General features: G+C 34.3%; 1 protein-coding gene across 1 annotated transcript in view; it reads left to right on the top strand.

Annotated features, from left to right (window-relative positions):
* Positions 1–3507: 3507 nt before the first annotated feature.
* LOC136031358 (MKRN2 opposite strand protein-like) overlaps positions 3508–14154 on the top strand; it is a 28781-nt gene continuing 18134 nt past the window's right edge. The window contains exon 1 of the mRNA XM_065710860.1: positions 3508–3778. Coding sequence (XP_065566932.1) covers positions 3633–3778 — 146 coding nt within the window. The 5' untranslated portion in view covers positions 3508–3632. The remainder of the gene's footprint in view (positions 3779–14154) is intronic.

Genomic DNA, 14154 nt, shown 5'->3' with positions numbered 1-14154 from the left:
CTCATCATTCCTAAGATATCTTCCAGATTTTTTCTTGAAAAAATTATGCTTGAAGTCCATTGATTTGACTTTTTACAAGTCCTCCTTGTAAAAACACAAATAAGTTACCATGTATAAGTTACAAAGTACCATAGTAAAAGTGTATACTAAAAACTTAAATTTCGTTTAATGTTTCCGGTAAAAAAAAAGTTTCATCGCCTTTTTTTTTTTTTTTTTTTTTTTTAGTTGTGTAGAGCATCCTCAGAAGTATCAAGTTGGAGCATTAATTTCTCTTTTTTTCCTTATAGAGCACTAAGATGGTTTTACTTTTAAACAATGAGCACTCAGTTCCAGGACCTAAGGTGAACCAAACTTTGGTAGCTAGAATAATGAAAAAGAACACAAATAAAACAATGGAATACATAATAAATTTCCGTACATAAAACTTGGATTAGAAACTATCATATTCTGGTATGGCTTCAAAACTGCTTGTGACTGTCAGAGCTTTTGACTCTTCGCTGGTCACCGAATTCTTCCAAAACTCCTTTATCCTGTAATTGTGAATATGCGTGAACAGCTTGGCCGGAATTTCCGCTTTTCTCGTAAAAGTAATCCTTCTGGTTTCCTTCATTGACTATTGCAAACCCTTTATCAAAGAATTTTAAGAGAAACAACAAGGAAATCCTAATTCAGAGGATTATTGCGAATGTCATTTCCGATGTACATTTTCTTGTCTTCCTTCAAGAAAACAGCTTGAACCCGTTTGTACAGCACTGCTGGAGCTCTGGCTTTCTTCTTCTTGCGGATGTTTGATTCTTCCATTCTCTGAAGCTACTACCTTACGGATGTGGTTATTTTCACGATTTTCTTCGATAAGGTTTTTTAGCACTGGGAAGCCCTTGACAGTCTGTTTCTTTCTTATACTAGGCTTCATCTATTCATGCAGGCTGTCTGCGGACATATGAGTGAAGAAAGTCCCTTGGTGTGTTATTTTATTGAAAATTTCTTCTAGGCCCATTATTTACTCAAAATTCCCAAGAAGATTGAAAACTGTATGTATTTTTTACATTCAGTAAGTTATCCCAAAGTAGTTATCTGCGTAGGATACAAGTTCTTCGAAATCTCGTAGCTCGTTTATTACTGCATGATGGGCAGAGGCAAGTATATTTACTGTTTTTCTATTAGTTGCCTCGTGCCAGACTATTGAGTAAGCCGGAAGTGGAGCTGGCTCGTGGGAATTCTTTCTTTTTGAAAGGGCAAATGAGTATTGATTCATATTGATTTGGAGTTCAAGGTGAAAACAACTGTCTAGAATTGGATATCATAAATTTCAACCCAGCAAGCTTTTTCAGTGCTGCGAAGCTATTTAGATTTCACAATACCTGGCAAAGGATTAAACTTCGTGACCTTGAGTAAAATTATTACTCAGCATTTCAGTAAGTGAGAGATAATCCTATTGTCAAAATTATCAAATCATATAGACTCATTAGTTATTTTTGGAAATTTTTACTAATAACCGAGCAGAAGAGGGGAGGTTTTCTGCAGCAAGCGTCTCGTACCTGCCGGGAGTGGTATCTCACTTAAATCGCGGGGAATAGAAAGTAGTCGCTTATTGGCATTTAATAATAATTAAAGCTTGAAGAAGCCAATTTTTCAAAGGACGCTATTTATCTATAGGTTTGATTGTGCAGAAGAGAGTGGGAATGAGTAGGAAGAGCCGTATTGGTACTGGCCGGCCTAGTGGCCTTAAACTGCTGGGGACAGGTAGCTTAGGTACTCGCACTTCCCACAATCAACAACAGTGTATTATTGTTCATAATTGCATATATTCATTGTTTGCAGACTGGAGGAAAATAGCGCTTCCAGAGGCTAGTTTTTCTGAAGAAGAAGTCAAAGAGGTGAAAGGACTTGTTGTTAGTTCATACACCTCCCTACAATTTTTGGAACTGGAACTGTTCTCTTCCGTAAACTTTATATCCCTCACAAAACAATCTTACAATGACTAGTATTAACATAAGGCTTGAACTACTTAAATCTACAACAGTGCTAAAAGAACAACAAAAGTTATAATTTGTTTCTAATTTTGTATGATAAAACTGGCGGAAAAATATCTTCAATCCCTTTTTTTTAATGAAAATTAAAACTTTAGCTCCCATCAACGATTTTAAGTTAAGACTATTTCTAAGAAGCAATGAGTTTAAAATATATTCGGGAATTCAGTAACCAAAGACATATTTTTCTTATTTTGTTTTAATGTTCACTATTCAACTTTGGCAAAAATGATTAAAAATAAAATAGATCAAACCAATGCAAAAGCAGTAAATTTGGAAAGTGAATAACATAATTAAGCTCATAAAAGTATTTTTACTTTCTTGGCTAAAATTGGACCGATTTGACGAAACAACAAAATATAAATTAAACATATTTCACAGTTTACCCATTCTGTTCCAGAAAATTTATTTGGATTTCGGAAAGAAGGAAAGAATAAGATTAAAATTTTAGACAAAATTTAACCAAATCCCCAACTTTTTTTTATAGACTTTGTGGTACGACTTTAGATTTTTGTTCAGTTTTACCTATATTTAATAGCTAGACACTTCACAACTACACTTCCCTTGCAGAATTTACAAATTTTGTTGACCTTCATTACATGGTCTTGAAACTTGTATTGAAATCGGATTGAAAATATGGATAATCTGAGTTCTGCTGCACAAAAACAACAAAAGTTGCTTCACCATTTTGACACACTGGGTTGAAAGATAACATATTGTGATTACTGGGTTGTATTGAATGCAACGATAAGTATCACAAAAACGAAGGGAAGTGAACGTCACCATCTATTGAAAAGCAACGAATTAAAAATTGAAAAAAACCTGATTTTACGAATTTATGAGTGCTATTGCTATTGCTTTCCTCGAACTTACGTGTCTTACTATGTAGTACATACCCTCAGAGTTCTAAAGGGCTTTCTTAAACTTTTTTGCTTAATTGTATTGAAATGTTACGTCTTGAATAGGTTCGAGACTTCTTCTTCATAAGAAAAATGGGCTTAAGCCAGCGACACACCAAACTTTTTGGGCTACGTGCCACCGTTTCCCCTAAAATCAGGATTTCGCCGTCAGAAATATAACTGGTGTGAGGTCTTTGATGACGCCAATGCATTCTAGAAGCCCGATGAGAAATATTGCTTGCGTCGTGTTTTCCTTGAATTTACGCGTCGTACTATATAGTATATACCTTCAAAATTTTAAAGGACTTTCTCGGACTTGTATGCTTAATTGAATTTGAACGTTATGTCTTGTTTAGATCCGAGACTTCTTTCTTAAGAAAAATGGGCTTAAGCCGGCGGCATGCTAAACTTTTTGTGCTGCACGCCACCGTTTCCCCTAAAAATCAGCAATGTGCCGTTGGAAATATAACTGGCGTGGCGTCGGGGATGACGTTAATGCATTCTAGAAGCCTAATGAGCAACAGAGGATAGAAAAGCACCAAATCGATTGGTACTAAAAATTATTTTAGTTGGACCTCTGTATAACATACATTTTGTCAGACTTTGGTGCAAGCTTACGCAAAACTCGGCAGTCCAGCTCTTGCCTCTTCCTTTTTACTTTCATCTTGTTTCTATCGCCACCAGTTCAGGGAAAGTGAAGAAAATGTCAATTCCATTTTCAGGCAGGCTTACTAGAGGACCTGGATTGTTAGGATATATAAGCAAAGAAGTTGCTTCTGTCTCCTTGAAACCAGTTAAAAAGATTGTATTTCGATTCGACCCTTTCAGAGAACCAGCGAGGCCCATCAGGTAAGGAAGGATAGGCTAGTCTTTATACTTTTTCTTAGCCAGGAGGAAAGTGAATGCATCAGTTGATGCATTTTTATGCTCGTTTCAAATATAATAACAGATCCTTGGGTGAATTCAATTTTGAACCCTCAATGGGCCCTATAAGGTAGATTAACTTAGCATATTTTAGTTTCTAGAATATAGACCCAATGTGAGGTAAAAATTAGTTAGAAACTAATTTAACTGCAAGTTCAATAGGCCTACAGACTTTACTCTTAATCCTTCCTAATTTATAAATATTAAGTCCAAATTATGTAACTCTCATGTGTCTTTTCTTTCTTGATATTATCAGCATTAACTCACTTATTGGTAGACAGATTGAAACACAAGTGACACATGGCAAAAGTCATAGGAAGTGTATAATTTGGGCTTAGCCTCATATTTATGCATTAGGAGAGATAAGGGGTAAAGTATAGACCAGTGGAATTACAGTCAAAATGTGTTAACTAGACTAGGCTACAATTAGCCTATTCTACATATATTGAAGCATGAATTATGTTCTTAACATGTTTCAATAGCTCCAATTCTAGCCCCAGTTCTAGGCTTCTATCCAAATTAATTAGAAAAACAAGTTCTATCCATCTTTTTTAAGGAGTAGGTCTAACATCAAAACTAAAAATAAGTAGACTAGTAAGCCTAATTATACCATACAAGAGGGGAGATTCTCCTCATCAATACCTTGCTCTGTCATTTTAAAGACATTTTAATTTCTGATTGTTTTCCAAATCATGTTCCCCCTCCATAGAAAAATTGGTAAAATTCTAGTTTATTGACTTCTTGCTATCTTGGAAAGGGTTTAGGTTAGGAAAATGAAACTTTCAGGGATGGGTCTACAGGTTAAAGTATGTCCCAGGAAGGTATTACCCACCTCCACTCCTTCTCCCTCTGGAGGGCCCTGAGATCTGCCTACATGATGGGTCTATGCCTATTGAAATTTTGACAAAACAACATTTTACCTTAATTTTCAGTTACTAGTTGTTTTTTCTCTGCCTTTAGTTCTGAAAATGCAGTTCCAGTTAGTTGAGTAGAATTTTGAGCCATATCAATGTTGTTTTTTTTTTCAAAATTTAGGAAATGTATTTGCATATCTATAAAACCTTGTAAAATGGAATTGAGGAAAATTATGAAGCTGAAAACAATTTTGTTGTACTTCAATTAAGTAGAAGATCTATTTTGCAAGGTTTCACTTTTATAATATGCATAGCCTATTTTTAAAGGTCATCAAAGGTCAGGGCCCTCTAGAGAGAGAAGGAATAGAGGTAGTTGCTTCAAATACCCTTCCAGGACATACTTTAGTCTGTAGATTCATCCCTGAAGTTTCATTTTCCTAACCTAAACCCTTTCTGAAATAGCAATAAGTCAATTAACTAGAATTTTACTGAAAATATTTCCCAGGTATCCCCCACCCAGTTCAAAGTTGCTCCTGAAGAAAAATTTCCCATGGAGAATTTCTCCTGCATACACCCCTCCATATTATGGAAGCTATAGAAAAAAAATTTCTCTATGCATACTTGATACTTTATAAGTGAATCTCTTCCTCCTCTTTCCTTCCTGCACCACCTTTTCCTAGTGATTGTTTATGTCTTATTATTCACTGATTTGTAACATTCTATGTGTTTAGTCTTGTTTTTACTGAATTATTCAAAATGGCCAAGGAACATTTAATAAATCATTACAATTGTTTAGGCTATATACCTCTATCTTACTACTTTTACCATTTTCTTCATTTACCACCTCAATACATTTTGTTAACTGTTTTAATTTCTTCTTTGTTATATTATTCTTAATTGTTTTAATCTTTTCAACATGTTGACTTGTTCTTTTCAATGTGTCTCTCTTTTTGTTCTAATTGATCTTGTCATAGTTGTCTTTTTGTTGTGTTTATTTCAAAGTTGAACATTGAATTACAAATTTGGTCCATTTTAGCTTATAATAGCAGTTTTTTTTAGTAAATTAAGTTCCTTTATCCTCCTGTGATAATATAACCAGGCCTAGTGTTGAAACTACTTAAAGAAGTTATTAGCAAACAATATCATGATAAACTAGGCCTAAGAGGAATTACACTGGGCTACTGAACCAGGATAGTCTTTGTGAAAGAAATAAATAGCTCATAAACAGTGAATATAAACCAAACAGTCAATGTTCTTAGAAAGTTGATAGTACTTCTGCCTGGTAATACTATGTTTTGTAGAAGAGTAGCTCACTTCCTGTATCAGGCAGTTTGCTTTCCCACTAGATATAGAGAAGGTCAAAACCCTTCATTACTTGATCTTCTGCTGGTAAAGGACCAAGAATCCATACTGATTATTGACCCCCTACCATCATATAGAGCAAGAGATCACATTGCCATAGGTTGCAGCTTTAGACTATACCCACATAAATTAGAATTTAAGAAACATGCGTTTACTGATTACAGTCTAATTTGTCATGAATTGGCACAATATAATTTGTCTTTTATTGAATATAGGGTAAAGGCACTGATGATTTAACAACCACTTTTCTATTCCAGAAGGCTTAATTTAAAGACTTTTGGTTTGAAAAGGGTTTCAGTATATAGAAAAATATCTATGAATCTAACTGTTTGATAGGAAGTTTTATCAGAAAAGAGTACAAAACCCTGATTTTTGTAAATTGGAGGATTTTCACATACAAATTCAACAGAACAAAAAAGTTACGTATTTTCAATGTAAGTTGGAACCCAATTCACCACATGTCAAAATACTTGGGGAGTGCTTGTTGGCAAATCCTGGTGGATTCAACATGCCTAGTTTTTTTTTACTTTATTTCTTTGTTTCCCTTCAACTTTTTATAGTGTATAAATGTATAAATACTTTTCAGATATTGGAAGCAAAAAACTGAAAAAATTGCCTCAAGTATAAGGACAAAATTAGATAATTATACAGGGTGTAATCATGTGATGTAGATCACTATAATACAATTTGTGATATAGATCTCTTTATAAATGCTATCTGGAATGACTTTCTCTCAGCTATGATGGTCCAGCAAAGATTTCTTTGTTGTTCTCAGTTACAGTGTTGTCAACACTTGGCCATTTCAAAGTTAATCTACTACTTTAATTGCTTTTAAAAAAAATTTGTTTTGACTATCCTTTGTCTGGAAAGTCCAGAATTCTTGAAATACACATGCCCTAATTAAGATTATTGGAAGTTTGTGACACCAAGAAGTTTAACATGTTTCATTAGCATTTTGGACAGGACAGGAATTCCATGCTAATTAGGAAGGGGTTCAGAGAGAATATTTTGTATTTTACAGATTGGGATCTAGTTTCAATTACTTAATCAATCAATGGGGTTTATTATCAATTTAAAAATAAATTACACATAAAAACAATACTTAGTCCATTCCTGGACACCAAGATCCTCAATCATTACTTTTAAACATAATATGCAGTGTGGTCACTGCTCTTACTCTCAGAAACAGCCCTACCTCTCATTTATCCAACAAAACTACCAATTATCCTCTTGCCCTTTGCCCCAGGGGAAACCACCTCATTATTATACCAAGTAAAAGCAAGCAAATTTTTAGTTTATTTAGTATATTTGAAAGAAAACACATATAAAATTTACTAAAAGAGGGTATACTTCAAATTTATTCAGTGATAACTGAATTAGGATGTTGTAATCAACCAAGTCAAATGCTTAAAAATATGAACATAGCACAAGGCCAAGCAGCAGTTCCCTGAGGATGGAAAAATCTACCATAAAATCAGTAAAACTACAATTTAAAAAAATAATAATAATGATTTTCTTCATGTGAAATATTATTATCAATAATAATCATCAAAATCTCTTATTGTTGAGAAAGTACCCATAAATTCAACAACTATGTTTATATCAGAGGACCTATTAATTTTAACACCAATTGTTTCTCGTCTGTTTTACATGTTCAGGGAAGTTTTGACAGAGTGACCTTTGTTTTGACAGGGCCTGTTGCTGTCTGTCGAAATTTTGACTAGGTTACTGCAAGATATTCTCAAAAGAAATTATTCTCATAATAAAGGCCAATATCTACATTTGAATTTGGCTGAAGGAACATTTTTAGTCAGTCTAGTATTCCACTACATCAGACAAGATTTTTCAACACTTGGAACCTAGTTTTGTCAACATAATACTTGCTGCCATTTTAACTTAATTTTATAAAAAAAAACCAGTATGGCTAAATTTTAGGGAAGATCAGATGTTTCTTGATGAATTGGTGCTGATCCTTTTTTTTTTTTTGTCAAAAAATAACCAAGTAACGAGAGTTTGAACATTAAATACCTAAAAAGTTGTTGGAAGCTCATTCTGTGTTGAAGACAGGAAACTGATTGAATTGAATGTTCTTATCTTATCTGGGTGTATCAGATATAATGTCCACATTTCAGATTGTCAAAATGTAATGAAGGCTTCAAGAAATGGTGTTCCAAGTCATAACTAAGCAGAGTTATCTTGTTTTGAAGGAAAATTTTGACAGTGACTCCAAAACTACACTGTCAAATCATTGGTGCCTTTATCCTATGCATGTAGAAGGGTCATGGTCAACTATGAAAAGAATATTACTGGGAGCTACTGAAACTCTTCTGTAAATTGGAAAAGGAAGCCAAAAACCCTCCCATATATTACAAAGGAAATTTAAAAGATCAGGAGCTGAAAAAGGAAATACTGGAAGCTGTACATAAAGAATTGCAACCAGGAGGATTATTACACAAAATCAAAACAGGCACATGACCAACTGCAAAATCTTACTTAAGAAATGACCAAAAAATCTGAGGAATCAATAGCAGCCACAGTGAAAACTAACCCCAAGAAATTCTGGAGGTACACATAATCTGTTAACCCTGGTTGGCATTCTGTTGCATAACTTCTACTGGATGGCAGTAAAATCTGTGACCCAAGAGAAATTGCCAATACATTAAATATGCAGTCCATCTTGGTATTTACTATCCCCGATTATACTCCAATTCCAGATCCCCAAGGTATGAAATGTTAAATGGCACGGTGCCCATTAACATAACCAAATCTGATGTTGAGCCCCAATTGAAGAAGATTAACCCAAACAAATCTACAGGACCAGATAGAGTACCCCCTAGCTACTACACAAGATGTATGCAGTGTTGTTGCACTCTCTAACTCTCCTTTTCCAAAAGTCCTTTCGTACTAAATATATTCTGTAAGATTAGAAGGATGCTTACATCATACCTGTGTACAAAAGGGTCAATAGAAATGAAGCTAACAATTATTGAACAATTAGTCTTACCTCAGCAATTGGGAAACTACTTGTAAGTAAAATCAATTCAGCCATTATGGCTCATTTAAATACTAATAATCTAACTAAAATATAGGGTAATAATATCAACTGATAACATCAACTAAAATATAGGGTAAAGGTACCAATGATTCAACAGTTTTTGTAAAAAAAAAAAAAAAAAAAACACACTTTTTCTACCCCAGGAGGCTGAATCTCAAGGAATCTAACTGTTTGTTTAGAAGTTTTATCAGAAAAGGGTACAAAACTCCGATTTTCTTAAATTGGAGCATTTTCATATACAAATTTGTCAGAACAAAAAGGTTACCTGTTTTCAACTTAAGTCATAACCCAATTTGACACGTGTCAAAATGCTTGAGGAATGCTTGTGGGTGGATCCTGGTGGATTCGACATGCCTATTCGTTTTAATTTACTTCTTCATTTCTCTTCAATTTTCTTAAATGTGTAATTGTATAAAACACTATTAAGATAGTGGAAGCAAATAACTGAAAAAATGCTTTAAGTATAGTGGCGAAATTGGATAATCATATGAAGTGTAATTGTGTGACCTGTGTCTATAATATAATGTGTGATATAGGTCTCTTATAAATGCTATCTGGAATGACCCATTTTCTCTAAGCTTTAATGGTTCAGCAAAAATGTCTTTGTTGTTCACAGTGAAAATGTTGTCAACATTTGGCCATTTCTAAGTTAACCTACCAGTTTAATCCCTTTAAAAATATTTAGTTTTTACTATCTTTGTCTGGAGAGTCCGGAATTCTTGAAATATGTATGTACTGCTTAAGATTATCAGAAGTCTTTGACACCAATGAGTTTAACATGTTTCATTACCATTTTGGTTGGGATAGGGTCTAAGCAAATGGGAGTGGATTTTAAGAATTTTAATGGATTTAAACAATAAAGAAGTTTATTGTCATTATATTTGACTTTGAGGAATTTACTTTCTTGTGCAAATTCTTTGTCCAAAACATGGGTAGGATTTTGATGGGGACATTTTTGATAGTTCTATAACATACTTCAAGGATCAGCAGGTCATCCACATATTAACACCTTGAGGAAGTGCATGCTAATTAGGGAGGGATTCAGAGAGAATATTTTGTATTTTACAACTTTGGATCTATTTGAAAGAAAACCATATATGAAATTTATTAAGAGAGGGTATATTACAAACTTATTCAGTGATAAATGAATTAGGGTGTTGTGATCAACCAAGTCAAATGCTTAAAAATATAAACTTAGCACAAGGCCAAGCAGCAGTTCCTCAGATGATGGAAAATCTAGCATTAATATCAGTGAAAGTTTTTTCATGTGAGGGTTTACTTCAAATTTATTTGAAGTTGGCCATGGAAATTTTTTTGAGACAAATCATTGCTAAGGATGCAGCGTGTTAACACAAGTGGCGGCATGAAGTGAGCAATCCTTCACAATTAAATCAGCTGGATTTTTTCACGAAAAGTTAATTGTGCAACCTAACACAATGCGAAAGATAATCTGATTAGGTTCAAAAACTTGTCCTTTATAATCCAGAGAATACTGACACATCCTTTGAAAACATTAATGTGCTTTAAACAGGAATGTCTCATTCAGTACTTCAGTAGAAATCAACTTAAGAATAAATGATTTGTTTTTAATCATAATTCATTTTCAATTTGAGTAAAGGATTTGTGTATTTAATAATTGTATGCTTACAATCAAAAACTTTTTGGTTGTTGCATATATTGGAAAATCTCTGTCCTACTGACCATACTGAATTGGAAAAACCGCAAAATTTAATTTTACCTATGCCCAAGGCCAGGTCCAAGGGGTTTAGGAGGTTTGAACCCTCCCCCCCCTAAATGTCTGTCCGATTCGGAAAGACGTAACAAATATGAATATAAACAAATTTTTGATCCGTGTTTTAAAGTCTTTTTTAACCCCCTCCCTCCAAGAGAAAGTCCTTTTGTACCCCCCCCCCCTTCCAGAAAAAAGTCCTGGATACAGCCCTGTCTATTTCCACTGTTTTATATTTTAACATTAACTGTTATTTTTAACAATTTTTATTTTGGTAGCCCTTTTTTTAATAGATGAATAAATAATAACTAATCCTTTCACATAGGCATAGGGACCTCAAGAAATATTGGAGACTTATGTCTTGGATTTTATTATGCTTCACGTTTCACTAACTCTGTTGTTACAATTTATTGCAAAGCTTATATGCAGTTAATACCACACATAACAGGAAACAAAGAACATAAAAGATAAAAGCAAACAAACTGACACCATAGCACATAAATAAAAATTGCACTTAACATAAAATAGCAAGTTATAAATATATTGCACTCAAAGTCTCAACTTTGCACAATACTTCAGCGGAGGGTACCAAGGAAGGTTCATTATCTTTCTATTATATTTTTCGCTTAAGAAGACTAAAGATTTGTCAGTGTTGGCTGCTCAAAACTTTGGAGCAATTCTTGAATTGCATGCCCACAGAGAGCTGAAGCAGTTATTTAAAAAATCTGAAAAGTCAAAAATAAATATATCTTTTATTGACTTATTGAAAATATTCCAATGAGGGGTAACGTTGACAATGTTTGTAAAGGCAAATGGTTTGAAAAGAGATGCAAAGAGCTATTGGTTGATAATGCAGTTTTGCTGTAACTATGGATGCTTATACAATAGAAATCCTACAAAAATGTGGATAATCAATTTTTGACTGCTATGACCAAGACTTTAACCAATTGGAAGGGCCAAATACTGGCTGAATTCACCTGGGAGGACCCTTAGACTGCTTTTATGCCAGTTGAAAACAAGGGAATAACAATCATCAGTATTCAATTCAAGGCAAAGCATAGGCATTCATCTTGGAGGCTTGTAAAAACATCAAGGAGTCATTCAATGGCTATAATGATGTTAAGGATATCATTGGCATGCGAAATGAGGCATTAATGCCGTTTGAAATGCAGATCAACAGGTCTACCTCATGTCTAATGCCTGATTTACACCTAATACAATCAATCAGTAACATGAAGGTATTAACTTATGTAGGAAAACACAATATAAAGAATCAAACATGATGAATAGGAGACTCTAGGGAATGTTAGAGTGCCCTTAGCTGTCCTATTTGAATCCTCTTCCAACTACCATTCAGAAAAGGGGGGACTTCTGTCAGATTTGGCAACATTACCATGTTGCTCTAATGCACAAAAAGGGACCAAAAGACTAGACTAAAAATTTCCATTGCCTCTAAAGCTATAAAATTAAGTAGTAGGGCTCTTATTCAGCATTTTATGGCCAGCAGCATTGTCACGCTTTAACAGAATATCTGTAAGAACTTTAGATACAATAGTTTTTAGTTCATTCATCCTGTTATGTATCCGTCTGTGGTACAGTCAATGGGAACGGGAACTGGACATTCAACTAAATAGTGCGAAAAAATACTTTTGTTCTTTGTCAGAACTAAGAACAACTTTATTCATCATGTTTGTATCAAGCACGTTCTTGTAGCTTGAAAAATCTACTGTTCAATTCATAGAAATTGTGCAAATCTGTTTAGTAAGTTTGATAAATTGCAGTCTTAAATACATTGCTTCTAATTTGTATAGTTTCTTCTTTTTTACGTGATACCTTTAGAATTTTATTTGTTGTTATGGAATTTTTTTTTTTTTTAATGATGGGCTATCTTACTTTGTGGAGGAAGACTCTAAGTAATAGTGTTGATAATTCCAGCACTTGGTATCTTTGGAAATAAAACTTTTCAAAGGGTAAATCATGTTAAGAGTATAATTTCACTTTTACTGCTTATATATATTGGGCAAGCATATTCCGAGGTCCTTGGGGATTATTTAAGATATATCCTAGGGTTCTATGTAAGCCAAATCCTTCTTGGCACTATCAATGTCGATTCCAAGCTTACCATATATAAGACATATAGTTTATAACAGATCAGCTTTGCCTTAGTCATGTTTTGATGCAAGTGTTCCCGAATCTCTGCTAATGTTGAGATTCAGGCTAACAAGTTTATTATAAAATTGCCAAATTCATTTTCTGTTTCAGATTCTTTTTATACACTATTTTTTCTACATTACCTTACCCTTGGACATTAGGACCACCTTTGCCATCTAGGACATCAAGTAGAGGCCACCATTCATCCCTCGGGTTTGCTGCTCCTTAGATCCTCTCCCATTTTGGCTGAGCAGATATGTGCAGGTTGGATAGATCCCTCTGGTAGGTCAGGTGCAGTATATTCCCGGGTCTTCCTCTGGTATATCTTCCTGGTGGTTCCCAATGTAAAGCAGAATTTACGATTCTATGGTTGTCCATATGGAGGACCTGTCCCAAACATCTCTGCCATTAAGCAATGATGATTTCCGTCGAAGAGGCTGTTGAACTGGATGAACTGAATTTTGCAGATGAACTTGTGCATCATCTTCTTTAAACTGTGGATTTTCAGATTCCTGCAGAGGCACGAGTTTTCAAAAGCCAAGAATTCTCTTGTTCTTGTTCAACATCCTCGTCACCATGTTTAATGGTCTGAAGAGGGTTGCTAGTTACCATGCATTTGGTTCTCTCTGCATTCACCCACTAACCAGGATGGTTGGCCTTTACCTTAACCTCATCTACGAGTTTTTTAAGCCATTATTTGCTTGACTCTAGCTCTGCTATATCGTTTACAAAATATATTTTGTTGACCTGGACTTTGGGACTTTGTGTCTTCTATCCATGTGTTCACATTCCTATTTTACTCAGGACCAGGAAAAAACTGGCTTGATGTCTTGCCTCAAGCTTACCACCCTCATAGATGGCGATAATAATCGCCAGTGTTTTCTCAGATTCCATAATTGATGACAATCGATTATGCAACTCATGTCAGGACGTATATAGTTTGTAACACATCATTTTTGCTTTCTCATGAAAATAGTTGCGTTTTGATGAAAGCGTTTATGAACATGCCCCAGTGTTGAAATTTAGGCTAACACTTTTATTATACAGTTTCTGTATTTATGTTATTTTTCAGATTTTTTTTTCAGCATGAATCAAGAAAACCAACCTGAAATTATATTATCATGACAACAATTTGTAACTAGTCAGATCT

The sequence above is a fragment of the Artemia franciscana genome, chromosome 9, assembly GCF_032884065.1.
Source record: "Artemia franciscana chromosome 9, ASM3288406v1, whole genome shotgun sequence".
Lineage (NCBI taxonomy): Eukaryota > Metazoa > Arthropoda > Branchiopoda > Anostraca > Artemiidae > Artemia > Artemia franciscana.
The sequence above is the reverse complement of the archived record's forward strand: the minus strand, read 5'-3'. Positions and strand labels throughout refer to the sequence as shown.